Source organism: Lissotriton helveticus, chromosome 9 (genome assembly GCF_964261635.1).
Source record: "Lissotriton helveticus chromosome 9, aLisHel1.1, whole genome shotgun sequence".
Lineage (NCBI taxonomy): Eukaryota > Metazoa > Chordata > Amphibia > Caudata > Salamandridae > Lissotriton > Lissotriton helveticus.
In genome coordinates, this window is record NC_136070.1 from 478,746,198 (window position 1) to 478,771,971 (window position 25,774).

Genomic DNA, 25,774 nt, shown 5'->3' on the forward strand with positions numbered 1-25,774 from the left:
GCAAGAAAGTTGAGATCTGGTCGTTTACTTACTGACAGAGCCTGTGTAAATCCCAAATCTAATCCCCTCTGAAACTAAGACGCGCCTGTCACGCTGCTGAAGGGAAAATGCCAAATATTCAGCTTATAGAAAAGGGAAAATTAGAGAAATCCCCAAGTAGAAACAAATGTATTGAATGATTTGAATAGGAGGGCTAATGTGATTATGAATGATGATTTAAACCTTGACCTTGACACCAATGCTGATGGGGTGTTAAATTGCATACTGTTGGAGCGGATTCTGTGCGTGTGTGGGGGGGTGGACAACCAGAATTCCGGAAGTGCTATGGGGGTCTAAATTGCTCTCCCTCCCTTTTAGTATTTTCAGGTCCTCTCTTGACATCATCAGAGATGGCAAATGGAAACCCACATAGAACCCCACATGTAAATACTAAAGAACCCCCTTGGTCTTCGGTTAGTAGAGAATTTCCAGAATAAGGACTTTACCATACCCGATTTGGATATGGAGCTCTGTAGGAGATACTTCTTCCATGATACTAGCAAGATCATAGAGATTGTAGATATCCTGGCTGCAACAGCCCCTGTAGGAAAGAAATGATTTAGCAGCACACCCTCTAATAACTCTTTCTTCCAAACACACCTCTCTCTGACTCCTGAGTCAGACTCAAGTGACATCCAACCTAGCCAACCCCTAAGGAAAGAGGTAATATTCTCAGATTCGTTAGTATGCCTAGAACGATTATTACCTCTATTTTAAAGTTACTAGAAAAATCTGTGGGAGGTGCTTTGGAAACAGTAACTCAAATATTAAAGGAGCTGTTGAGAACTAAATAGAAAAGGGAGACAGGTCCAAATGACAAAGTAGAACACATGGAAATTGAGGGGTATCAGAGAATGGATTTGTTTATGTAGATGTGGATGCTGGTAGTCAAACTGGTTCTAATACCCAGGCTGGTAATCCTCAATGCAAAAAGTTAGCTGATAAAGCTGTTATGTCAGAGAGGCCTCCAGAGCTTATAGCAAAAGTCATGCAAGCTACTTCAGATACCATTCCAAAAGAAAAAAGCTAGGAGGACTTATCTAGAAGGGTAGACCAGGAAGTGTTTCCTATTTTTAAATCCCCGCTAAGCTGTGGAAAATATGAAGTTTTAGGTGCCTCTCACTTGAAGGAAAAGAAGAGGGGAAAAAGACGAAATCAATGTGCAGATAGTCCCAAAAAATGAAAAGGAGAATCAGTTTAAGAGAAAACAGAGGTTATAACTAGTACAGAGGCCTTAATCCAACCTCTGTTAAGAGCTCTACAAGATATTGAGCCGGAAAGTGACTTTGTGAACCTATCAGACGAAGAATGAACAGTGGAATCTATGGTGGCATATGAGGCATCTTCCCTTTCTATCACACCCTCCTTCAACATTCCAGCTCCCAAAACAAGTTATGCTAATGACCTAGTTGAGGGACCTGTAGTAGTTACAACGGTAGAACAAGGGGGCCCTTTAACCATATTCCATCTGTACAAAATCCTTGGCTTGCCCCTTTCCCAGATTCTGATAAAATGGGAGGTTATTCAGAGTTAGTTGGTGTAGAACTTGCCTGGCGTAATGTCGATACCTGTAGATTGGATTTTATCTCCTTGTTTGATGCAGATTTAATATTAATTAGCACCTCACTGCTTAAATGTTTCTCGGAGATCGAGAATCTGAGACTTATTCAAGGTAGTGACATAAATCTAGTCTCCCTTTTAACCACTGAAGTTGGTCTTAAGTTGAGGGTAATTTTCAATTTAAAAATTACAGTAAATTTTATCTTGAAATGGTCCGAAGGTCTTCAAAAGAATTGGGATTGATGTTGTTCCAGTTTCTGAAGAAGCCTGATATAGCGCCTTAGATAATAGGTTTTTGTCATCCAATTACTACAAGTAAATGGGGAGGGGGGGGTCACTTTCTGATGCAAAGGAAATAAAAATCTGCATAGATAAATATGTTAGACAAGTGTCAATTAAAGGATTACCCTAGCTTCCCTTCAGTGGAATTCTAAAGCTGAGAGCCCCAAATGGAATTTGTTACCCGGTGCATTGTGAAGTGTTTCCAATAGTAACCACTCACATCATCAATCCTACTAGCAATCAATTAAAAATCATATCCTGGAATGCAGCAGGAATAAAGAAAAGCAGGAAGACATTGCATTATTTGAGTTCTTTAGATGCCGATGTGGTGTGTATCAAGGAGACCTGGTGCACGGATGATTTGAGTTGTGAGGACTTTCTCACTTATGATAGCTAAGCAACACCTACCAGGAGGGGGCACGCAAAGGGGGGTGGCCTGTCGACTGCATAATAAGATCCAATGGAAATAGGGTTGCTATAAAGATCCTAGCAATTTATTTCTGGCAGCAATTTTCTCTAACTCTGATGGAAATGTGAGAAGACCTCCATTGATGCTGATAAATGCCTATACTCCGCCAGATGCCTCATGATGCCCTCTTAAGTGAGGTCTTCTCCTATTTCAAAAAAGCATATGATAAAGAATCTCCCCCACACATAATTTTGGTAGGGGACTTGAATTGTAGGATTTCTAATTTTATATTAGACAGGTTTTGGCATAAAGAAAAAGAGGAATCCATGCGGATCCCACAAGCTCTTTTTCCCCAAAAAATAAGAACTAATAAGAAAGGGAAAAAGTTTGGGGTTGAATTGAAAAAGGTTGATGGTGTTATAATAAATGGGAGACTTCCTTCTGATTCACCAGCAGCTTTTACATGTAAACACTTCTAGGTGAGAGTCAATGTTGGACTATGTGGTGGTGGGAAGTGTTTCTTTCGTCTTGGTGTGGGACTTAAAGGTTTCTGATTCCTTTTTAGAGATCACAAACTATTAACTCATTATGAATTTTAATGTGTCTCCTCTTGCCCCTTGGGTATTAGATGACGAGTCTGTTAGCTTTAGTAAGAATACAGGGACATGCCATTGGCATAACAGGGCTATTCTAGGCCTTAATGGCATCCTAGAGGCTAATTTACAGAAGCTGTCCGGTTGGACAGGAAAAGAAATAGAAAGTTTCAAAGCACTTATACAACAGGTAGCGGAAACTGCAAGATATGTGAACAGAAGGAAATGTTTTAAAGGGATCCCCCAATCCCTTCTTCCGTAAAATTAAGAAATAAATACTCTTGTCAGGGAACAGTAGCTCAACTATACCTCTGAAAGATATTATATAGAATATTATTAAAAGGAGGAGGAATTGGGTAAAGGCCAGGTTAAGAAAGGAGAAGGAAAACAGTATCTGTATAAAACTTAGGGAAGCAGTTTCAAAAGGCCAGATAAGGATATTTTGGTCTCTTGTGGCAGAGGGTTGTGGAGACAGAGCTCGATCACTCCCTGCCGCTTTTGAAAACAAATGGGTTAGTTTTACTCAGAGACTCTATGCAACAAATTAGGGCGCAATTAAGTACCTCATGTTAAAGGAAGGCTCTAAATTGTATGGATTGTCTCCTGAAAAAAATAGAAATGGTGATCAGGGAAATGCGTACTTAAGCGGCAATGGGCACCTATGCAATACCAATCACGGTCATAAAAGAAAATAGTACAATTTGGCGTAAAATCCTTTGCCCAGTTTTTAAGCTCTGTTATGAGAGAAAAATGATTCCTCTCTACTGGAAGGGAAGTATCATAGTTCCATTATTTAAGAAAGGAGACTATGACCTTCCTCTAAACTATTGTCAGATTGCGCTTCTTGAAGCGATGGGTAAAGTCTTTGCTAAATGCCTCCTGACCCAAATTAGCGATGGGGCAGAGGCCAATATTACTTTACCCATAGAGCAAACTGGGTTTAGGACGAAACACGGAACGATTGATAATTTGACGGCCCTCCTGATAATAAATGAAAAAAATGTTAAAATTAGAGGATGAATTGTATATACAGCTTTTATCGACTTCTCCACAGCCATTAAGAAAGTAAATCGCCCTTTGCTGTGAAGTAAGCTCTTAAACTTGGGCATGCCGAGCACCCTTTTGAAGTTAGTTTGTGAACCTTCATACTGATACCTGGTGTAGAGTTTATTGGGGGAGACAGAGGTCTTTCGCTAGCCATCCCCACCGCAAATGGATTTAAACAAGAATGGTTACTTGCAACCCTGCTCTTTTCCCTATACATTTCAGCTCTCCCTGATTATCTGGCCAAAAGTGGGGGCATTGGCAATTGGGGGGGAATCGATTGCGTGTCTACTCTATGCATTTGACATAATAATCTTTGACTTAACCCCTAAGAGATAAAATAGTCGTCTGTAAGCGCTCCAAAAATTCTCTGAGGCTCACCACCTAAAGCTCAATATATCAAAAAGTAAAATTATGTGCATGTCTGGGAGAACAAAGTAGAAAGATGGAAACTTTGTATGGTTTGTAGGCGGCCAAAAATTTGTACTTGTAAAATCATATACCTTTTTAGGAAAAATAGTGTGTGGCAACCTAAGCGATAAAGCCCATATAGAAAACAATATCTCTAAAGCCACCACTCCGTGGAAAAGCTTGGAATCCCTTTACAGGTCTACCAGGAGAAGACATTTTACACCTTTATTGGAGGTCTTTCATGCAAAAATCCCTGCCTCCTTGCTGTATGGTATGAAATTGATCGATGTAGGGAAATGGGGCTTTTTAAACGTAACGGAAGGCTGGATTCTAAAAACTCTAGCCTCAATTAATTTGGCATGTTCCGCGGCCACCCTCAGGCTAGAATTTGAATTTAGAAGTACCTGGGCACAAGGCTTCACAAGGGTAGTGCGTGGGGCCTTGGTTTTGGCAAAGAGTGATTATGGTACACTTAGGGTCTGGCTTTGAAAAGAAATGATATATTCTTTAAAAGAACATTTATCATTAGAAACGTTGACTGTGATTGATTTGCTGCAATTAAACCAGTCCTTGATTTTTATTTTCTAGCCATATCAATTAAAAGCTATCCTGAAACAGGCCACTTGGGATACAAGTATCTCTAGGGATAGGGAAGCTTGTATCTCAAAGAAGGGTAACCATGGCTATTGACTCCTGCTTAATAAATAAAGTACAGACTTATATTTCTTGGAACTTGCGTCACGGTGTGCGCCGCTTTAGTTTACTATTGAGGCACGGTATGATTCCTTTAAATCCTTTACTGGGGAAATGATAAGGTTTACCACTGATCTGTAATCTGTGCAATAACGGTCTCGAAGATGTTAATCATGTATTATTTATTTACCCAGCTTTGTTATTGTACCGTCAAAAATAGATGAAACCAATATATCTACAGCTATCTATTCTCTCTGCTTCAGCAGAAGTAGAATCTCGTTATGACCCCCTAACTAAATGTTTTGTCAAAGAATTTGTAATTTTTTATTCCAGTTTTTTAAATCTATATTAAGGTACATTAGAAACGTAGGGAGTAGTTGCTAATACTTTTTCATGTGAGTGATTTTACTTTGTATCTTGTGATGGTATTTCATGGTATATAAACTATCTTATGTTATTTATCGTCTAAACACTTGCACTAATGGCACAAGGGACACTTTAATACTTTGTACTGTATGACACGCTGCTGTTTTTTTACTGAAAACTCTTTGTTTGAATACATTTAGGAGTCTCTGAACTATTCTTGGGGAGGAATATTCCTCTGTGTTTATTTTATTTAGGTTGGTGGTTTCGTGATTTATGTGGACCTTTTCAGAGTTCCGTAATCAAACAAATAAATGTCAAACGTGTGTAATAAGATGTTTATATAATATTTGGCTACAACACAAGGTAATATAATTGGTCAACAGTCTGGTGGGGTATGTCAGGCACATATAGTGGGAGCAGCTCTGACCCTCTTCAAGTGTACGGTACTCCTTGGTTAATTGTGGCCCACTTCTATGCACTTTCATGGCTTACTCAGACATGGTTGTGGCCCTTTCAGGTGGAGAAACCTGGATCCGCGTTAATCTAGGAGAGGGGGGGGGGGGGCTTGACCAGTCGCTGCAAGTGTAGAATATCAGAAGGCGGGACTCCGTGGAAGTGGCTTGGACCAGCTTTGTCCAACGCTTATCAAAATGCATGTCCACACGTGTCAAGCAATGTTCTAACCCTCCAACACAGCCCATACACGCTCTGCCCACACACGGTCACAAAAAGACGTAAAGTGAGAGCCTTGTGAGTGCAGGACATATACTTAGCTGGGAGAGGTGGTTGGTGCGTTGGCCTACTTTGTTTTATTTATTTTTTTAAAGAGAATAATTGTGGCTGTATCGGTGTTTAAGATACGATCTAACCTTACTCAAAACAGTACCCTTTTGCTAACACGCTGTCCCCGCGGATGTCTGTGTGTCCTTGCTCCTTTCTGGAGCTCTATGTTCCCATGCAGGAATACAAAGAGGGTGTTTGCGCAGACGCGTGCTGTGGGCAGGCAGGCTTGAATATTTCCCAGTAGTTCCTCTAAGCAGGAAAGCTAATTTCATTCCCCGTCGTTTCTCTCAGCAACAAAGCTCCGTGCCAGAAGCAGCTGGGGAGAGAGGCTTTGCGGTTCCAGACGCTGGTCCATTGGGAGTCAGCGCCCCCTGCGGGTCACGAGCGGCATAGCAGGCAGAGCCGAAACAGGATGTGCACATAGGCCCCGCCCCCTCCGTGCCAGATCCACAATCATGGCTTCCCACCGGACGGAGGACGGCTCAGCACCGCAAACTTCAGCGGCCGCGATCCCCTGGGAGCAGGCCCGGTAGCGTCCGGTAGGTACCGCGACTGATAATGGATGCTGCGGCGGGGGCGTGCGGCTTGGGGTGGGATCCCCTTGTTCAGCTGGGAGAGCGTTAAGCGGAGCTGTAGGCACAACGACAACAAACCCTGCGCAAGCCTGAGCGCTGCCGGCTCGCTGCACCAGTATCCTCCCCGGCAGTGGCTGTTGATCTGCCCCTGGTTACCTCGAACGAGGTACTGCACCGATTAGAGCGCAGTGGGTCTCATCCCTGACCAATGGCAGTGCCAAGACGCATGCATGGTTCATGCACAAGCTGCGGGGCAGGGGGCGGATGCTGCTCGGGTAGGGCTTCCCGTTGGACCCTCGATTTTCGTTCAAAATGTACCCATCCTCCATGCACCGGATGAGGGTGCTCAATAAGGTGTGGGGGAGGGGTAGCTGCGCTTCTTTGCTCTGTTTACATTTCCCACGCAGTGGGGGAGCTGTAGGAAGCAGCGTGAGACGTAGCCCCTACATTGCACCGTACTTAAATCCTGCTGTGCATGCAGGTACGCGATTAGCTAACACCTAAGTCCACACATTCAGCCACAGAAAGGTGCACCCCGCTGCGCTTCCCCATTCAGGGTGCAGTTCTGTACCGATCCGGATGCACTATGTTGCAGTCGTTGAACCCTTGGCAGGAAAAAACTGAGGAGGAGGGAGCCTGACGGGGACTAAGAAAGACGTATTGTTTCCACTTGAGTTTCCCCACCCCCGTCCGTTCCGTGCTTCATACAGGACGGTCTGGTCTGCGGAAGTACAGACAGAGCAGAAAGAGCAAAGAGGGTGAAAGAAAGATTGCTTAAAGAGGGGGGGGGGGAGAGAGAAAGGGAACGTGTAAATAGAGGGAAGAAGCTACTAGGAAATGAGTAGGAAGTGTGACAGATAAGAGCGATGAGAATTAAGAGGGAGCGAGGAAGAAAGAACAGGGCCAGACAGCGATCCAGTGGACACTGAACGCAGAAGTTAACGACCAGGGCGCAGCTGTACGGGTGCAGCAGTGCACAGATGTGCACCGCGTTAGTCTACCAAAACAGTGGCAGCCAGACACGGTAGAAAGCGAGACGGGACTAATAGTGTGCGGGCAGGGGCAGAACATTGATGGGACGTGGAAGAGGGGACTTCAGAGGTGACGGGGCAGATTGGGCGGTGTGTTCACAGTGCAGATAGGTAGAGATGGAAAGCAGGGGGGACTGCACGTTGTAGTACTGAGGGAGTAAGTGGGACTGCAAAGTTCAGTTGGTATCGCCGAGGAGCCTTGGAGAACGAGATGCCGTTGCGCACAGCCACTTAACCACGTAGTACCCCGGTGGCAGTGAGGAGGGCACTTCAGGGGCTCCAGAGTTCACAGTACGGGGGGGGGGGGGGGGGCAGGCACAGGCACAGAATGAGGCGGAGCCACGCCCCTGCAGTGGGCTGTATTGCCAGGGCGGGACTCACACGTACACAAGGGGCGGGGAAGAGGCGGCGCCGGAGCCGGGCTCAGGGCTCTCCATCACGGCTACTTCTCACAACAACAAAGCGACTGCGCTCCAGAGCACGGGGATCGTCCAGGGCTGCAGGAGAGGACAGAACCAGAGGGGAGCAAGGACCTGGCACAGACTTTAAAACGCAAACACCTTTTTGGGGGTTCGCTCTGGCGCTCGGGATTGGGTACCTCAGAGGGATGTGCTGGAGCAGGAAAGCGGGGCACTGCAGGCGGACCTTGCACTGGAGTGGCCCCCATCGGGCAGTTTAAAAACAAACGCAGTCCTTCCGAGGGGTGCAGGATGCGACTCTAAGAACTTGTCCCGGGGACCGAAGGCTGCTGGGAACAGTCCGTTAGAGCGGTAATTAGCCTTTCGACAACCACTCATTCCGCAGGAAGGCTCTTAACGCCGCCCTGCTGATGGAGCAGTGCCCGCTGGCATCACTCCCACATCACAGGAGCAGTGGGGGAGACGCGCCAGGCACGGAGGCCACTCCTGGGCCCTGATCAATGAGTACAGGGGCCCGGGCAAGGAGCGCGCCTACTCTGGGCTGAACCCGGCAGGGACCGCCGCGGAGCCGGCCGCTGCTACTCTGGGAACGCGTTCCTCCGATGCCACCGGGGTGCCTCCATGGCCGGGTCATGAAGTGTCTGACTTTCCTCCTTCTGCTTCCAGAGACCCTAAAGAAGTCCCGGCGGACCGTGCGGGCCGGCGCCAAGGCCGCGGCATGCTCTGAGCCCGTGCCCGGGAAGATGGCTGCAGAACTGTACCCGACACACACCCTGCTAGACAACAGCAACAACACTGCCAACAGCAAGAAGAACTGCCTGCACCTGCAGCAGGCCGCCCCGCCGCAGCCCCCGGAGAGCAACCTCAATAACAACCACCCAGAAGGCGGCACCTGGCAGTGTTTCCATCCCACCCTGAGGGAGAGGTAAGTTCAGAGCGCTCTCTCCCTTTGTTACTTTACTTGAGTAGTACAGGTCATGAGAATGACCACCCCACCCATCAGGGGAGTTTAGGGTTGGCTGTGCTAACATCCCTCCCGGAGTTTAGATCTTAGTAAACACATCGGAGAAGAGGCTTAGGGCCCAAGTACATATAGGGTGGGAGGCTGGTTGCTTCCGCCCCCCCCGAAATAAAGAGTAAATGAAGGGCCACCCGGCGTGGGCATCGGATCGGGGGCAGCAATGCTTCACCCCCCAGAGCGGCAGATGCAAGATCCCTTACATACAGCACCTACCGCAGCAATAACAGTGAGATGCGCAGGCCACTAGCCACGAGAGTACCACGCACTATCCGCATCCATAAAACAAGATGATGGCTGGGCTGCCCTGTCCCAGCTTTACTAAGGCCATCTATGAGAAACCGGTGCCAAGCCCAGAGAGGACTACCACCCAGAGGCCAGTAACAGAGTCCCAAGTTCATACAGATAGCGGTGTCCACACTTGTTAAGTCACGTGTCACACAGAATAGCTGGAGAGTAGATTACAGCGCCCATCAAAGTATACTATATGATTTACACGCAAGAGACACGCCAGGGGTCGCACTCAACCATCCAGTAACTTCCTTCCCACCACATTTAAGGTCTACTCGTAGTGCAAGCCAACCGATTAACTCCTACTTTTCCACTCTCGAGTAGGACACACCACACAAGGCAGTTTCACACAGCAGACACCACAAACCATGCCTATACATAATCCCAAAGCATACCCTCTTCAGTTGTACCCTGCTACCACCCAGAAAGCTGCATGACAAACTGCAGTGTCAATTGAGCAGTTTCACCTGCTGCCTGTGACGGCTAGGAGGGATCGGTTCTAGATAACCAGCCTTGCCCCTTACCGTCCATGCCAGATAAGAAGCTGCCCAGCCTTGTGAGTAGCAGTGCCCATACCAGATAGGCGGGTTCAGTGCACACACATGTCGGATAGAACAGCCTTATGTTGGGTGCTTCCTGTTTGACCCTCGGGGTCCCCGACGCCCCTTAGCAGTAGGCTACAGGATTCAGGCCATCTCCTGTGGCTGTCAGTAGAGTCTTTTGACCACGCTGGTGATCAGGCAAACTCCCATCCCACTCCACTGATGGATTCTCCATCGGAACCCAGGTTGAGGGCTCCCTTGCAAACCTGCTATAATAGTCTGTGTCAATGTGGTGTTCACATATTTTCTCCGCAAATAAAAGTTAACATTCCCCAGTGCGGTTTATTCCTGGTGCTCATCTGTCCTGCGTGTTGCTTTTCAACGGCTTTGTTGGGAAACTCCACAGCAACAAACACTGCTGAACGAAGATTTTTCCTCCCTAACGTGTGCATGGTTACATCCTTCAGTATGGTGTGGGCTTTTGCTATACTTTAAAACGTGGTCTTTTCCTTTCGCGACACTAGGCCAGTGTACAAAAAAACTCTTTAGATAGTGCATGCGTCGGAATCTTCATTTGACTTATGTCAATGCAATGAAGAGCTGGAAATAAATAAATGCCATTCGTTGTGTGCTGCAGGCACATGTCACTTTTAGTTTGTTGGCATTTAGTTGACAGACTATCAGTGACAGGGAGGCGGGCGGGCGTTGCTGCCCAACTACCTCCTTCACCCCTTTCCGCCAATTATGTATTGCTTTAGCATATATACTCAACCTATGTGAACTCTGAGAGGGAACATGGCATCAGACAAGAGCCTTTTCTGGTTTTCAATCGTTGGGCTTTGTTTTTTAAAGTTCGGAAAGTACGGTGCTCTATAGGATAGCATAATCTGGTTCAGTAAAATGCTAGTACGCTTGGGATTCAGAGTAACTCAAATGATATTTCCCCCCCCCCCCCCCCCCCCCCCCCCCAGGGCCTTTTCATGCAAATCATTTCCCCCCATGTCAAACGGCCCGGCAGCTCCCTGTGCAGCACCTCTGCAGGTGTTTCAGAAATGAGAAATCTAAAACATCACCTACACTTGTGCAGAGTACCCCACTGATTCCTGGCTCTGTCAGATCCAACATTTTAACTCATTAAGGTCAATAAATGATTAGAGTGCTATACCCGAAAGTCAATAAATGACCAGAAGTCTATAAAGCGCTAAAAATGAGACGAAAACACACGGTCATCAGCAGACTTTAAGAGCAGTCAGTAAAAACATACCGATCCGGACTGCTACAGCATTCCTGATTGGTCTTCGAAATCTAACCAATAGAGCCACGCCCTCCATTACTCATCAAGCTAGAGAGCAGCCGGCCCTTGTTATGGACAAGCTGATTGCATCACGTTACCACACCCACAGCACGAATGGCTGGTGTGCAGCCGGGAATAGATTCCGAGGGGCGAGCCTGCACACACCCAGAAAGAAGCGTGCCCACGTCCCTCCCAGGCGGTGCCAGGCTCCGGTATCAATGGAGCCCGGGCATTCGCCGCTGAAAGATTCTGGGAGGCGCGGTCGGGTGCTAGCAAAATGTCAACCAGTTGCACGTGAGGACGCACCTGTATGTCGCGAGCACGGTTTAGTAATTACGAGGCCACCATGGACAGTTGCCTGGTTTCCTCACACCAATGACTGAAACCCGTGTTTGTGTGTTGGGTAACGGCTGGGAAATCGTTTTAATGAGGGCTGCTTGATAAATATCGGACACTATTCCCCTGATGGGAAGGGGCTTGGGCTGGAAATCAGTTTTTTTTGGTGTTCATGAGTGAAGTGCACATTTAACAGTATTTCGTTCTCTTCTAGGAATGCACTGATGTTCAACAACGAACTGATGGCCGACGTCCATTTTATCGTGGGACCCCCAGGGGCGTCCAAGAAAGTTCCTGCACACAAGGTTTGTGAAAGCTGGAGTTCTAGCAATACTTGTAATATGTTTAGTGTTAATAGCACTTGTGGGACTTCACATTGGTGTTGTAGTGTACCCAAGTACCAGTTTAAAGCAGTGTTGTTGCATTACATTTTTCCTGAATACACATGCCCCTGTAGATTTTAAGACTTAGATTCCTTTGACCAATATCAATTTTGTCATCATTTGTGTTTTGTAGTATGTGCTGGCGGTTGGAAGCTCGGTTTTCTACGCTATGTTTTATGGCGATCTTGCGGAAGTCAAGTCCGAAATCCACATACCAGACGTCGAACCTGCGGCCTTTCTAATCCTATTAAAGTAAGTGGTCATTCTAGGCTTGCAGCGAGCACAAAGGAAGAGCTCATAAAATATGTATTATTTTATATACAGTATTTATGGCGCAGACCGAGCCCTCCTGCAGCTCTGATAGTTTCAAATGGTTTCACAGTCAGTGAACCATGCAAGCTTACCCTAATGGCTTTGACATTTAAAAATGCAAGCAGATCACGGTTACTACTGCAGCAAGGCTTTTTTTTATTAAACAAAAGCCCATGATGGCTAATTAGGAAATATGAAAAAATCTGTGCTGCGTGAAAAGACTATTGGCCGTGGGCTAGCCCAGCCTACAATTAGGCTTTGAGTAAACCATGTAATTTAATAAGACTACGATCTCAGTAAACTTAATACAGTCCAAACGCTCTAATATTTAAACCGTATTAGACACATTATGTAATAAGTGTATTTTCTTCCTAATTATCCTGTGCTGCCCCTGATGGCTTTTCATACTTGCTTTGTAGATGGAACCTACCATCTCCTTCTGTACTGTCCTGTGCGCATAGCTTTTCGTGCTCTAGTCTCTCCCAACCACCCCCTGACTATCTACAACCCAAACCTGGGTACCTCCCCCCCATATTTGCTAAAAACTTGTAGCATTCAGAAGGCACTTAATCTGGGAACCCACCAGCTCCTTGACGCTTGCATCATCCCCTTTTTCCTTATGCCTCCCCCGTCCACATACCTAACTTCCACCACCCAAATTACAAGTCTAATATTCACCTTGCCTGATCATCTTGACGCTCTGTCATCTTCTTTGCGCCCTACTTACATTCTCCCCCTTCTACATCTTCTATGCACCCCTTAACCTAGTTACAACCATTACTACCTACATGGTCCACGCGTAATCGCATGTATTGGTTCCAGACGCTGTTTTTGATATGCTGTAGACTGTGCTTCTTAATTTAAGTTTGTGATCCAGTCGTCAGTTTATGTCAATGTAAAGAGAAACCTTTCTGGTGGATTGGCAGAATTTAATGAACATGTGTTTCTTTACTAGGTACATGTACAGCGACGAGATTGACCTGGAAGCAGACACTGTGCTCGCAACTCTGTATGCAGCCAAGAAGTACATCGTGCCTGCCCTTGCCAAGGCCTGTGTCAACTTCCTGGAGACTAGTTTGGAGGCTAAGAATGCTTGTGTGCTGCTGTCCCAGAGCAGACTTTTCGAGGAGCCGGAGTTGACTCAGCGATGCTGGGAAGTCATTGATGCGCAGGCAGAACTGGCGCTAAAATCTGAAGGCTTTTGTGAGATAGACCTGCAGACCCTGGAGATCATAGTTACCCGGGAAACACTGAACACAAAAGAGGTTGTCGTCTTTGAGGCCGTCCTGAACTGGGCGGACGCGGAATGTAAGAGACAAGGGTTGCCAGTTACATCTAGGAACAAGAGGAACGTACTGGGGAAATCTTTATATTTGGTACGGATTCCAACCATGACCTTGGAGGAGTTTGCCGATGGGGCAGCTCAATCGGATATCCTAACCCTGGAAGAAACCCACAACATCTTCTTGTGGTACACTGCCGCCAACAAACCCCAGCTGGAGTTCCCGCTCATAAAAAGAAAAGGACTGGTGCCTCAGCGATGTCACAGATTTCAGTCGTCGGCCTACCGCAGTAACCAGTGGCGGTACCGAGGCCGCTGTGACAGCATCCAATTTGCCGTAGATAAAAGGATATTTATAGCGGGACTGGGACTATATGGCTCAAGCTGTGGTAAAGCGGAGTATAGTGTGAAGATAGAACTGAAGCGGCAAGGGGCCGTACTTGCACAGAACCTGACCAAATTTATTTCGGATGGCTCGAGTAACACGTTCTCGGTCTGGTTCGAGCACCCGGTGCAGGTGGAGCAGGACACGTTCTACAATGTGAGCGCCATCTTGGATGGCAATGAACTCAGCTATTTTGGGCAGGAGGGCATGACGGAGGTGCAGTGTGGGAAAGTGACATTCCAGTTCCAGTGCTCTTCCGACAGTACCAATGGCACAGGGGTACAAGGAGGACAGATCCCGGAACTCATTTTCTATGCATGACGCATTCACCGGACTGCATTTCATTACTGCGAAGCACATTAGAGGGACTTTGTTTTAAAGCACTCTTAGGCAGTATGGAATGTTACACTGTGTAGCTGTCCACTACAGTGAAGGAATGCCCTAGAACCTAATCTTATTTTATTTATTTGTAAGCTATTTCACTTAATTATTGAATTTGCACCACATGGTGGAATGTTAAAGCTGCACGCAACGTGCATTTATTTTGTATATAAATAACTTGTACAAGAAACTAAATGCAGCTGACTCTCAGAATTTTCAGTGAGCAGCTTATGAAAGAGATAAAACTTTTTTTGCTCATAAACCTGTGCATTTGGTCGCTGCTGGTCATTTTGTAAGATGTCTATTTACTTAGTGAAGTTATGTCTTGATGAAAGGAAGCAAGCACTGTAATGTTCTCTCAGCATTAAGGCCTTATGTTAACATGGCAATATAAAATGGAGATTTTGCAAGGAAACAGCACTTAATCTAAGAAGGTGCTACACTGACATTTTTTGTAGCTCCACTAGAGGAACTAGTCATATCATTTGTGCTCAACTTCACACCTTATGCAGACAGTACACGCATTAATGTCTCCATCTTGAAGACTGCCACTCAACTTTACTTCAAGCTGTATACAGTGGTGGAGTGGATGTGCCACAAGAGCTTAAGCTAAAGGGGAGAAACAGAGGTATTTTTTGGCACTCAACCCCTATTTTGGTCAGCCAGATGTTGGCCTGTTAAACATGGTGAAATGTCTATCCCAGTATGGTCTGCTAGAAACTTGGTTGTGCTGTTGGACAACTAACTTGCCTTTACTGTACACATCACTTAAATCATATCTACTTTTTTCTTTGTTCTACAAATACTAGAAAAATACTCTCCCACTATCCTCTTGTCAAGGTTATACAGGCTCTTGTTTCATCTCGATTATGCCAACTCTCTACTACAGGGTCTTCCTGACAATCTGATCAACAGGCTGCAGATAGTTCTGAATGCAGTTGGGAAACTAATGTTGTATGCATTTGTAAAGCAAACTTAACCTCGAGGGTATTAAAAGCACACATGTGCCTGGCCTAGGGCAGCAGTTAATCGAAAAACCTGTCTTAAGCTTCTTGATGAGCTGAGAAAGAGAGTAGGTTCTGATATGTACTGGAAAGGTGTTCCACGCTTTAGGATTGATGTATGAAAAGGTCTGGCCTCTGAATCTGTTTTCTGTATATTTGTGGGATGCAGAGAAGACTTAGCTGGGGGCGTTAGTGAAAAGTGATGCAATTGTTCATGTAGGCAGGGATTGTGTGGTGTAGAGCGTTAAATATGTGAGTAAAAAGTTTGTACTATGCATATTTGTATATTGGGAACCTGTGAAGTTCTCTGAGAAGTGGTGTGTTCTGCGTGGGCGGATTGGTCTGGGTGCCAAGTCCTGGACGGTTTGCAGTCTTCTGGTGAGTTGCTTGGCAATTCCTGCATATATGCTGTTCTGGTAGTCCAGCTTGCTGGTGACAAGGGCGTGAGTTGTGTGTTTTTTTAATCTCTTTGTGAACACTCTGGCTTGTAAGTCCATAAAACATCACCTACAGTCACTACACTGGCTTCCAGTACAGCAATATGGCATTTTTAAGATGATCTAGATCAGAGAGCTCCATAATCAAGGGTCTATGTTCACAAGACAAAGGTTCTCGTGGTACCAGCCATTCATTCTTAGATTACTCTGAGCAGACACGTTGGCAAGTCAGGATTGCCCCGTGTTAGGAGGAAAAAAAAAAAGAAATGCGGACTGTTCTTGGGTTAACTCTCCTCTTAACCATGTCAAAAGCGCCAGGACACCTCAAGGTATTTCGGCGCTCTATAAAACGTCATTCATGGCATAGCCATGCACAAGAGGAGAAGCATCTGTCATGGACTGCAGGAGATTGAATGGATTTTGCAGTATTTGTGTTTTCTCATAGAATTAAAAAAAAAAAGGCTGAACTTGCTTAATGTCAGGTCTATAAACAGGCCAGAAAACGGATTAAAAAAAAAAGGCAAATATACTATCATTTTCTCCGTATGAGTAACTTCTACTGTTGAGTGTATATTTGTACTTTCCTCTGTCCTTCACTTTGAGAGTTCAACACCCGCAAGAGTGTAGCCTCTTTCAATCTGTCAGAAACAAAATGGCGCTTAAAGCAGGTACATGCGTTAAATGTGTACTCCTATCTAGCAGCCAGAGCCGTCAGAGATGTTAAGTTTCTGTGGTCCTGGTATCATTGAGGATGCTTGTGTTTTCAGAGATGTCAATTTCTCACCCCAGATCTTGATTTGCAATCGACATTTTGTTTTGTTCCCCCAAATCATGGTTAAGCTTCTCGAGTTCCTCCCAATTCTCGTTTCATTGCACACTTGTCCAAGAGTGGCAGCAGAACCACATGACTGTCTCCGATGCTAGGCTGCCTACAGTTTAGACGCATAGCTGAGTCTGTAGCACGAATCTCTACACATTAGCGTCGACAATCTGGAACAGGCAAACGAGTAGACTTTCCTACTTTAATATTTACTCCAAATTTTAGTTCCAACCACCGTTTATCGCCTATCTTCATTGGGCAGGGCCTGCTTTACCGTGCAGTCATGCATGTTTGTGCACTGGGACGTTACCTCAATGCATTTATCTGACCCCTTCTGCCAAAGTTTTCCTGCTTAATGAACAGTCAGGAGCACTGTGTGTGACATCAACGTGCAGGGACATTTTATTAATTTAAGCCTGGTCGATAAGCACATCACTCTGATGCTCTAAAAGCGTCAATTCTATTGCATTTTTAAAAGTAAACATTACTGGGACAATTGCTGCAATCACCCGAATGCCATTTAATAAATATGCAGAGAGGGAGGTAAAGCGGGAGGAAGGGTCTCATACATCATCATTCACCTGCTTTCCTCCTCTCATCCACAAAAACTATTTATTTACAGGCTTCCATATCAATTATTGTACCATAGCTGTGGTGTTTTACTATACCACATTGTTCCGTTACCCTGTGCAGGCATTTGTCTGACGTTCCAATGGCTGCTGGAGGGCTAAGATGTGATCTCATGAACATAGAAAGCTTGTCACTTTACAAGATAGTAACTGGTGTACCAAAGAGATGCCCTTTGCGCTAACGGGTCAAATATGCAGATGGTTAAGAGTCTTAAATAATAAATCTCTTGAGAGAGAAAATCCATTCAGCTTTCTGAGCAGCAAACCACGCAGTGGGTAATAAGAATGTTGGATACTTTTACACTGTGGGGCTTATTTACAAGCCTGTTGCGCCACCAGTGTGTCACTTTTTCCCATATTAAAAGTGACGCTCCGGAGGCGCAAGAGGCTCGTAAATAAGCCTTGTGTTCCTGTAATCAGCAATTGAGCTTTTGCAAACGAAGGCAATGCTAGTAAAACATGATGCAACTCCTCGAACAGTGGTTTGAAAATTAGTGGTTAGAGGATGTCTTGCTGGCTGCCACTACAATATGCGTTTAAAAACGTGCTGTCTATCGGTTTACTTGGTTCCCAACTTTTTATATCTATATGCCCGATACTGCTTCCCTGGCAGTTGTTTACTAGCGATGTCTACTATTGGTTATGATCTTTCCAGAGTATGTGGTTTGAAGTGGAGTCAGTTTGGCTTGCTCGTTTCCGAGGCAATCTTAATAAAACTTACTGTTCTCGCCCTAGGAGGCACGCTATGTCGTTATGTCTTGCACTTCTGCCATTTCAACACACATCTATGAAGCCCTTTGGCGCCGTATCTCACTTGTAACTCTTCACTGTTTATTTGCGGCCCTTCCACCTGCCAGAGGGGGCCCGGGCAATTCTAGCTTACATGGCGTTTTAGCCAAACGTACCATCAATTAATTCAAAATGTCCGCAGTAGGTGCTCAATCCTGCCTCTGCAGTCAATAGCCACTAACACAAATGCGCAGGAAGTTCACGTCAATCGTAGAAGCCAAAGAGAACTAAACTTGTGGAAAGGGGCACCGATACTGGCTGTGGTTTGGCCTTAAACCAAAATGTGCACAGTACTAAATAAGGCATCCGTGTTGGATAGAGAGCAGTAAAAACCACGGTAGCCCGCCCAAGCTTCCACTAAATCAGAAGACTTTCTTAATATTGCGTCTGAAAGAAAGTTGTTCCTGATGGAGAGAAGGAAGGTATTCAGGCTGTTAATTCCACCGTGTGCGGCTGAAAATTGTTTATAAAGCATTCGCCTTGCCACATAACACGACTAAATGTAATTTTACAAATGTGGCACTGCCAAAATGGAGTCCCTGCAATGACAGCATTTTTAGTTGCAGTGTGTATTTATGGTTTCCTGAAATCACTGACCAACTTGCAAATGACCAGAAAAAATATAGCTGCAGGAACTCTTTAGAAGGGTAAGGTAAGTAAAGAATGAATGACAAGCTGGTCTACATAAGGTGTTTGTCCTGATAAGAGAGTTTAGGCTGCTATTACCGCCTCTGTAAGGAACTGTGTTATCTGGATGCTTCCTGTTCGAATCCCTATGTGGGACCGCTCAGCTTTTTATCTTTGTGAGATGACTGCAAAGGGTAAGGACAGTAAAAACTGATCACAGGGTTTGGAAAAGGGGCAAGGTGGGGGTAGAAAGATGTGAGCAGGTTAACAGGCACCATGCAGTACGTGATTGATTGACAGAATTTTTTCTTTGGGAGGAGGGAGCACACTGCATCTTCTGGGGAGGAGATGCCAAGTGGAGACCTTCTGCAAGCGAGGCACTGGATTAGGTAGTTTTGTAAGAGCAGGGAAAGTATATTATGACTCTAGGAGACCATTTCAGCACTCTTGGGTGTGCTTTTTACCAGACCTCCAAGCGACATAGATCTACTCGCACTGTTTATACACACTGGCTTCGGTCTGCAGTTCAGCAACCTCTTGCAGGCACTAAAAGCTATTTAATCATGTTATAGGTTACACAGACTGCTGGACATTAATAATTGTTAAACAAAGTACAGCTATTGAATAGTTCCTTTTCTAAGTTATCCTGATTTCTAAAGCCACGATGCTCTTAATGCACACTGCTCCCGTCAGTTGTCTAGGCCTAAAGTGCAATGTCTTTTTGTATTGAATGCCGCTATGCACTGGAATACAGACGCCATTGCCATGAACGGATAGACAGTGATAGCAAAGTTCTGCCTGCCTTAATTCATGAGAGCCCTTTTGACAACAATTATGAAACTTTTAAGTGCACCATTATTAAGGTGGAGCCTGCCTCCAAATGGACTTGACACATTTGTGCAGAACTACATTGTACCCCTTCGCCCTTACTCTAGTCTGAACTCGCACCAAAATCAAGTCTTAATCAAACTCTCAGTGCATCAAAGTATGAAATAATGTAGCTCACCACTGCTGCCCTTCCTTCCAAATGAGTCCTGCTCTTCCACCTACACAGCTCGAGGAGAGTCATGCAGTGTAAAATGCTCTTGCACCTACTGGGGGCAGCCGATTTGAGTAGTCGGCAGAGGGATTAGAGCAGAATTACTGCCGCTGAAAGACTTGAGACAATAGGGAGAGCAGACTCACCAGCCCCTAAGGAGACATGAAATATAGGGAGAGCAAACAATGTCCCTGAATAAGACTTAACTGAGGGAATGGAGAGCCAACAGCAAATGGACTGTCCCTGAATGAGACTTGAGCAAAGATAGGGAGAGCAAAGGGATCACACCACTAAGATTTAAACGTTCATAGAGAGCAAAATGAATGACCCACAGAGGACTTGAGAAAGAACAGTGAGACACCAGTCTGAGGTCAAAAAACAAAGATTGGAAGTAGAGTTGACTACACTGATGGAGGTTTACAAAGCTGTAGGAGAAACAGGCTAACTTCCCGGGGACCCTTAAGCCAGGCTACGGAGCACAAACGCACTGCCCCTCAAGGAGGCATGGTCAAAGACAGGAATAATACATGAATTAGCCTGGCTTACATTCAAGCAAGATTAAGGGTAGATACGTGCTCAGAGGCAGCAGGGAGTTAACACCTCATCATGTGATACAATCTATAAAGAAATTAAATTCTTGAACGCTGCCCCACTACAAAATAGTTGTGCTCGACTTGGTACAGGTTAGGAATGTTTCCTAACTCCAAGTACTAGAGGCGTCAATGCAACTCAATCTTGACTTGTGCAACAATGATTTACTGGTACCACTGCAGTATTACATGTCTCTGCTGATCATCTGTTGTTCTCCATCCAAATGGACAGATGATTAACAGGCAATCCAAGATACCATTATTCAGGAAGAGAAAAACAAATATTTAATGGCTTAATTTTGCCTTTTAGACGTGTTCACCCTTTTGGTGGTCTGGCTTAAGATGCTGAGTCTGGAACAGTATTGAGGAGCGGTTGTAGGCTTTCCCTGTACTGCATTCTACAGCCCGTCACCACTGGCAGAACACGCACGTGGAACTGGGCCTACTTCTTGGCCACAACAGACCCTGCAACATATGTGTCATATACAAGAGGGATGTACATAGCAGAATAACTAAGAAGAGAAAAGTAGCTCCACTGAAAACGCACAGCTCGAGAATACTTTTCTGCGGCTCATTCCATACTTGCCAGATATCCATATTTATACTCGGAATACAACTCATTTCATTACACGCAAGAAAAACCATCCACAGGTTGGAATTAACCACCCTGATATCTCTACCAGTCGTTCAGACTCGAGTGTGCCCTTCTGTTTACAAGACCTCTAACTGAATGCACACGGTCACCCTGTGCGGCTGGCTGCTGCTGTCAACATTCCAGGAACTTCCCAACTGCAATGGAGCCTATCATGTCGGATCGTAAAACGGAAACAGTTTCTTGAACATGTAGAAGGCTATGACCACGAGGCAACAAAAGCCTAGCCAAATATTTAAAATGTTCCAGAGTTTAGTAATTCCTTAATTTAAAAGACTAAATGCTAAAACCTAGCGCAGTTTTAGCAAAAACAAGATGCTCGCTTCGAAATCAATAGACCAAATTACATACAGTCTAAAGTCTTTCTGATAAGGTGTAAGCTTCTGGTCAGATTCCTGTGCAATAGGCACCTCTGCTGTTTACTCAAATGTACTAAGCAGCAAGGCTCTTCCTATACGAGAATCTTGCACTGCGATCTTGTTCCTGCTTAATAGACAAGATTCCTGAACCATTTAGCAAAATACAAAATTTAGCCATATTTGGCATATAAAGTATATCTATCCAAGTTATTTCGCTCGGGAAACCCACTGAATTCAATAATGGATACTTATGGCAATAAAGTGTGTGCTATGATGATATCATTTCTTTTTAGCTATAACAGTTACAGAAACTAACAAGCATTGGCATAGCCAATAGTTCCCGCCTTTGGGACCATATAAGTGTTTAGCCATGAAACAGTTGATGTTGTTGCACCAAGGATATTGTGCTGCATAACTAAATATGGTCCCAACAGCGAGATCTATTGGCTAAGCCAATGTTTGTTACCTCTTCCTGGCAGATCAAAAGTGACAAAGAGTCTGTCTTTCTGAACTCGCTGGATCCGTCAAGCTAAACAGAAAGAGCACGCTTAATATCCAATAAATTCAACATATGCTCTTCCTTGGAAGGAGAAAGAAAGAATGCCTGAAGAACCATTTCCTATGAAGAGTACAAAATTCAAATTCATTTTAGGAAGAAATGCAGGCTCTAATTTATGTACCAACGCATCATCCAAGAAAGTGTAGAAAGAATGATGACATAGTATAGGCGACAGTTCCCCAAACATTCAAGTAGAGGTGATAGCCACCAAGAATAGAACCGTATATGATAGAAATATTAAATCCACTGTGGTTAAAGGTTTAAAGGCTTTAAAACCCAGCGACAAAACCCACGCAGGAGCTGGAAAAAGTAAGGAGCAGGCCTAGAAATAGCAAAATGTTTAAACATTCTGGCCACCAAATGATATGCCTTCAAAACAATATCAGTATTGTGAAAAAACTTGCAATAGGTCTCTCATTTACCCACGTTTAAGCTATTGGCATTGTAAATGATAATGCCTTTTATTTATGTTTTAAAAACGAAAACAAACTTAAAAGACATTGTTATTTGCAATGTCAATAGCTCAAACTTGCATAAATATGAGACCTATTGCATTGCAAATGCTTGTTTTTAAACCCAGCCAGGAATAAGATGTTTCTTGGGCGCTTATTGATTTGGACACTGTGCATTCCATGATAGGCTCTTCATGTGCCAGAGTCTAGTCCCAGAAAGAACCACAGAAACTGCGAAAGAGATCAATACAAATGTTTTAAAAAAAAGTTTGTGAAACGTTATCAAATACAGTTACGTATTTGTGCACCCATGTGGCCAGATCCTGGCCTTCAGTTTACTCCTTGCATATAGATGTAGTACGAAAACACTAAATGGTTCTTTTTGTTTTCTTAGTAAATTATTGAGACTTGGATCAAATATAAAATGTATAAAATGTTAAAAATGAAATAATACTTTAGGTTTCTAAATATCAAAATAAGGCAGCAAAAACACAGGAACAATTGAATGAGAATATACTTTTCCACCCATATTTTACCATCCATTGCAATGTGCTTTAAATAATGGGTGTCCTGCGCATCCATAGGCAATAAAGAAAATCATAAGGCACCCAACATTGCAAAAATAAAAAGAGAAAAAGCAGCCGTCTATGAAAAGACTGCCTCCATGCCCTGCACACCAGTTTTATTACAGTAAACAAGTCAAAGTGCACACTTTCCACTTTAAGATGGCGCAACAGCTCTGTGTACTGATAAAGACATCATAGAGATTGATGTGTCACCTGAATGTGAAAGGTTCTAATCCCTGTGAGCCCTTTCGTCCTTCTGACGTCAGCATGAGGACCATTGAGTTTGATACTAGTTTACAACTCTCACAACATCTAGAGACCTGACAAGTGGTACAACAAAGCTGTTACTGTTTTCCTTGCCTGTGTCTGCATCAGAGGTCTGGTAAAATGCCTTTGCTGCTGCTATGAATTCGCACTTGGACATCAAGCAGTGCATTTGCCAGGCTTCTGACCAGGCTGGCTCGGAGGGTGTTGGTGCGCATTTTACCTTCTCTGTCTCTGGATAATTTAGTAGTTACAGCCCAGAGGAGTATTTCATATCATTACTCAGCGGAGGGAGACAGTCTGTTTGCGGACTACAGTTTACAGAGCAAAAATACTCCGCTTGCTTTCGTGGACGTTCGGGACTGGCAGAGAAGGAAAAGGGCGCTGTCTCTTCCTTACTGCTCAGCGAAGACATGGACAATGTCCTCTTCTTTTCTGTGCTGGCAGCTGCCCCCACCCCTCTCTTCCTATTATTTCTTTTTCTGTCTTGCTCTTCACTTACTGAAAACCGTGACTTGAAGAAACGGTTCACAACCTCTTTCCTTCTTTCATTTAGTTGCTTCCCTGTGAAATTGATCCAAAAAAGACAAGCGGGCGCCTCGCGCTGACGTGGAGAGGAGGAGGAAGCAGGGGAGGGGGCCTGCGCCGGATTCCCTTGTGGGAGCGAGCAGGAACCATATGTCAAAGCTCGCTCACGCAAGGGAATCGCCAAACGTGCACGCGTTGCCATTGAAGGCAATGCAATGCGTGCACGTTTTTGGCAGCCAAACTGAATCGATAGCTAAAGGTCTTTTTCCTATGCAGCGACTGCGCGCTGCGTAGGCGAGACCTAAAAAGCGGTCCCCCAGAAAGGACTTTTTCAATGAGTAGCAACAACGGGGATATTATCTTATCCTCGTTTTAACACCAAAACATTTCCTGAAATTTTAAATTAGGTTTTTTGTATCATCTGTAATAGTTGTGTTTTTGTTGTCAATGTGAGACCTAAAAAGCGGTCCCCCAGAAAGGACTTTTTCAATGAGCAGTAACAACGGTGATATTATCTTATCCTCGTTTTAACACCAAAACATTTCCTGAAATGTTAAATTAGGTTTTTTATATCATCTGTAATAGTTGTGTTTTTGTTGTCAATGTGATTCATTAATTTATCTAATTGAATTTTGTACTTTTCTTGCAGCGTGTGTCATATTATGATTATGGCTTCCGGTTTTCTGTTTGTATTGATTTTTACAGATAAATACAGACAGAAAACGATTTTTCTATCTGTATTTATTTTTAAATACAGAAAATAACAGAAAATAGGCCTAATTTTGAGGATTTTTTTCTACTGTCAATCATAAGTGGCAGGTCAGGAGGTGTACATATTGAGAGGTAAGGGAGATGAAAAAAGAAAACCGATTGCTTAATTAAGTGCAGATCGACAGTAATTTATGCTATTCTACAATGCAAGTGTTCTCAGATAATGCTATTGCACTGCACACTGCTGAAACCTTTTGGACAAATGCTAGAATACATTTATCAGTTAACTAAATGTGGAAAAATACCCATTGCTGCTTCATTTATCCAGAAAACACAAAAATGGAAAAATACAGAAAAAAATAGCAAAAAAAGAAATATGGATAAATGCAGACGGAAATGTCGAAAAAATAAATGCCATAAAACCGGAAGCCCCGATTATGATGTGACTTTTTAAACGTGTTATCAGATGTACCTGAACTTAACAAAGACCACTGATGTGGCGATAGGCTGGCGATGTGTACCTACCCACACTATCTTTTCACATTTTTGCAGCTTTCACTTTAAAGTTAGATGGTTAAATAATCATGTTAACATTTCCCACAATTTCATGGTCATTGAGACAGTGAGATTTAATTGAGCTCACCATATCAAGTGGCTTTTCTTTTGGTTACTTTAAATGTTGATCAACGAAAAAGATGCAGTCATAAAGAATGAGTTACTTACCTTCGATAAAGCTCTTTGTAGTAAGGGGCCACAGAAACAAAACCCCAAAGGCTGAGAAGTCCAGACTGTTACCAAGTTTGTAGTTATTGCTCCGAGGGGAACCAGAAGTAAAACTGCAGAAAAAAATAGACAACTTACCGGTCCTATAGATAGTTTCATCACGAGAGCAAATTCTTTCATAGATCAGAGCATTTCACTCATTGAACGCAGAGTTTCGCAAGACCTCTTAGAGGCGAGAAGATCCTCTATGGGACACCTGGCAAATATAAGAACGCCAGTCTCCCATAGAGAGGGAAAGCAGAGTGAGGGTGGGAGTAAAAGACAGAGCCTTCCTAACACAGTGGACCTATCGGTCACACAATTTTCGGATTCACAAACAAATTCCGATTTAGAGAAGACCCCAGATCTAGCCCCCCAACCCACCCCGGAAGAGGTAAGACAGGCAAGAGGGAGGAGGGAGGGCGCAGTAAAGAAAAAGAAACCTGTAGAAGCTAATGTTATAACCACAGATAAACCAATAGCATCCGTAACGGAAACTTTAGAGAACACACCTAGCCCCCCTCTGCTGGAAAACCAGAATAGGCTTATGGTGATGA

The 25,774-nt window shown here is 44.3% G+C and overlaps 2 protein-coding genes across 9 annotated transcripts in view; one reads left to right on the plus strand and one right to left on the minus strand.

The window, feature by feature from the left end:
* Nucleotides 1-25,774, minus strand: part of BRF1 (BRF1 general transcription factor IIIB subunit) — a 1,219,927-nt gene that overhangs the window by 611,066 nt on the left and 583,087 nt on the right. Inside the window, exon 1 of one of the 4 annotated variants that reach the window (XM_078660300.1) lies at nt 11,321-11,536. The exons of the other annotated variants lie outside the window; for them this stretch is intronic. Coding sequence (XP_078516426.1) covers nt 11,321-11,387 — 67 coding nt within the window. The 5' untranslated portion in view covers nt 11,388-11,536. Of the gene's footprint in view, nt 1-11,320; nt 11,537-25,774 lie in introns of those variants that run through there. 4 annotated transcript variants of the gene reach the window in all.
* On the plus strand, nt 6,607-14,691 carry BTBD6 (BTB domain containing 6). 5 transcript variants are annotated; one of them, XM_078660302.1, is made up of 5 exons: nt 6,607-6,719; nt 8,872-9,130; nt 11,901-11,991; nt 12,203-12,321; nt 13,337-14,691. In XM_078660302.1, the coding sequence occupies exons 2-5, from the start codon at nt 8,949-8,951 to the stop codon at nt 14,367-14,369; spliced, it is 1,425 nt and encodes a 474-aa protein (XP_078516428.1). In that variant the 5' UTR covers nt 6,607-6,719; nt 8,872-8,948; the 3' UTR covers nt 14,370-14,691. The 5 variants fall into 5 exon arrangements, with proteins under 5 accessions (XP_078516428.1, XP_078516431.1, XP_078516429.1 ...); XM_078660303.1 differs by lacking the exon at nt 6,607-6,719 and adding an exon at nt 8,222-8,556; XM_078660305.1 differs by lacking the exon at nt 8,872-9,130 and having other exon boundaries at nt 6,627-6,719.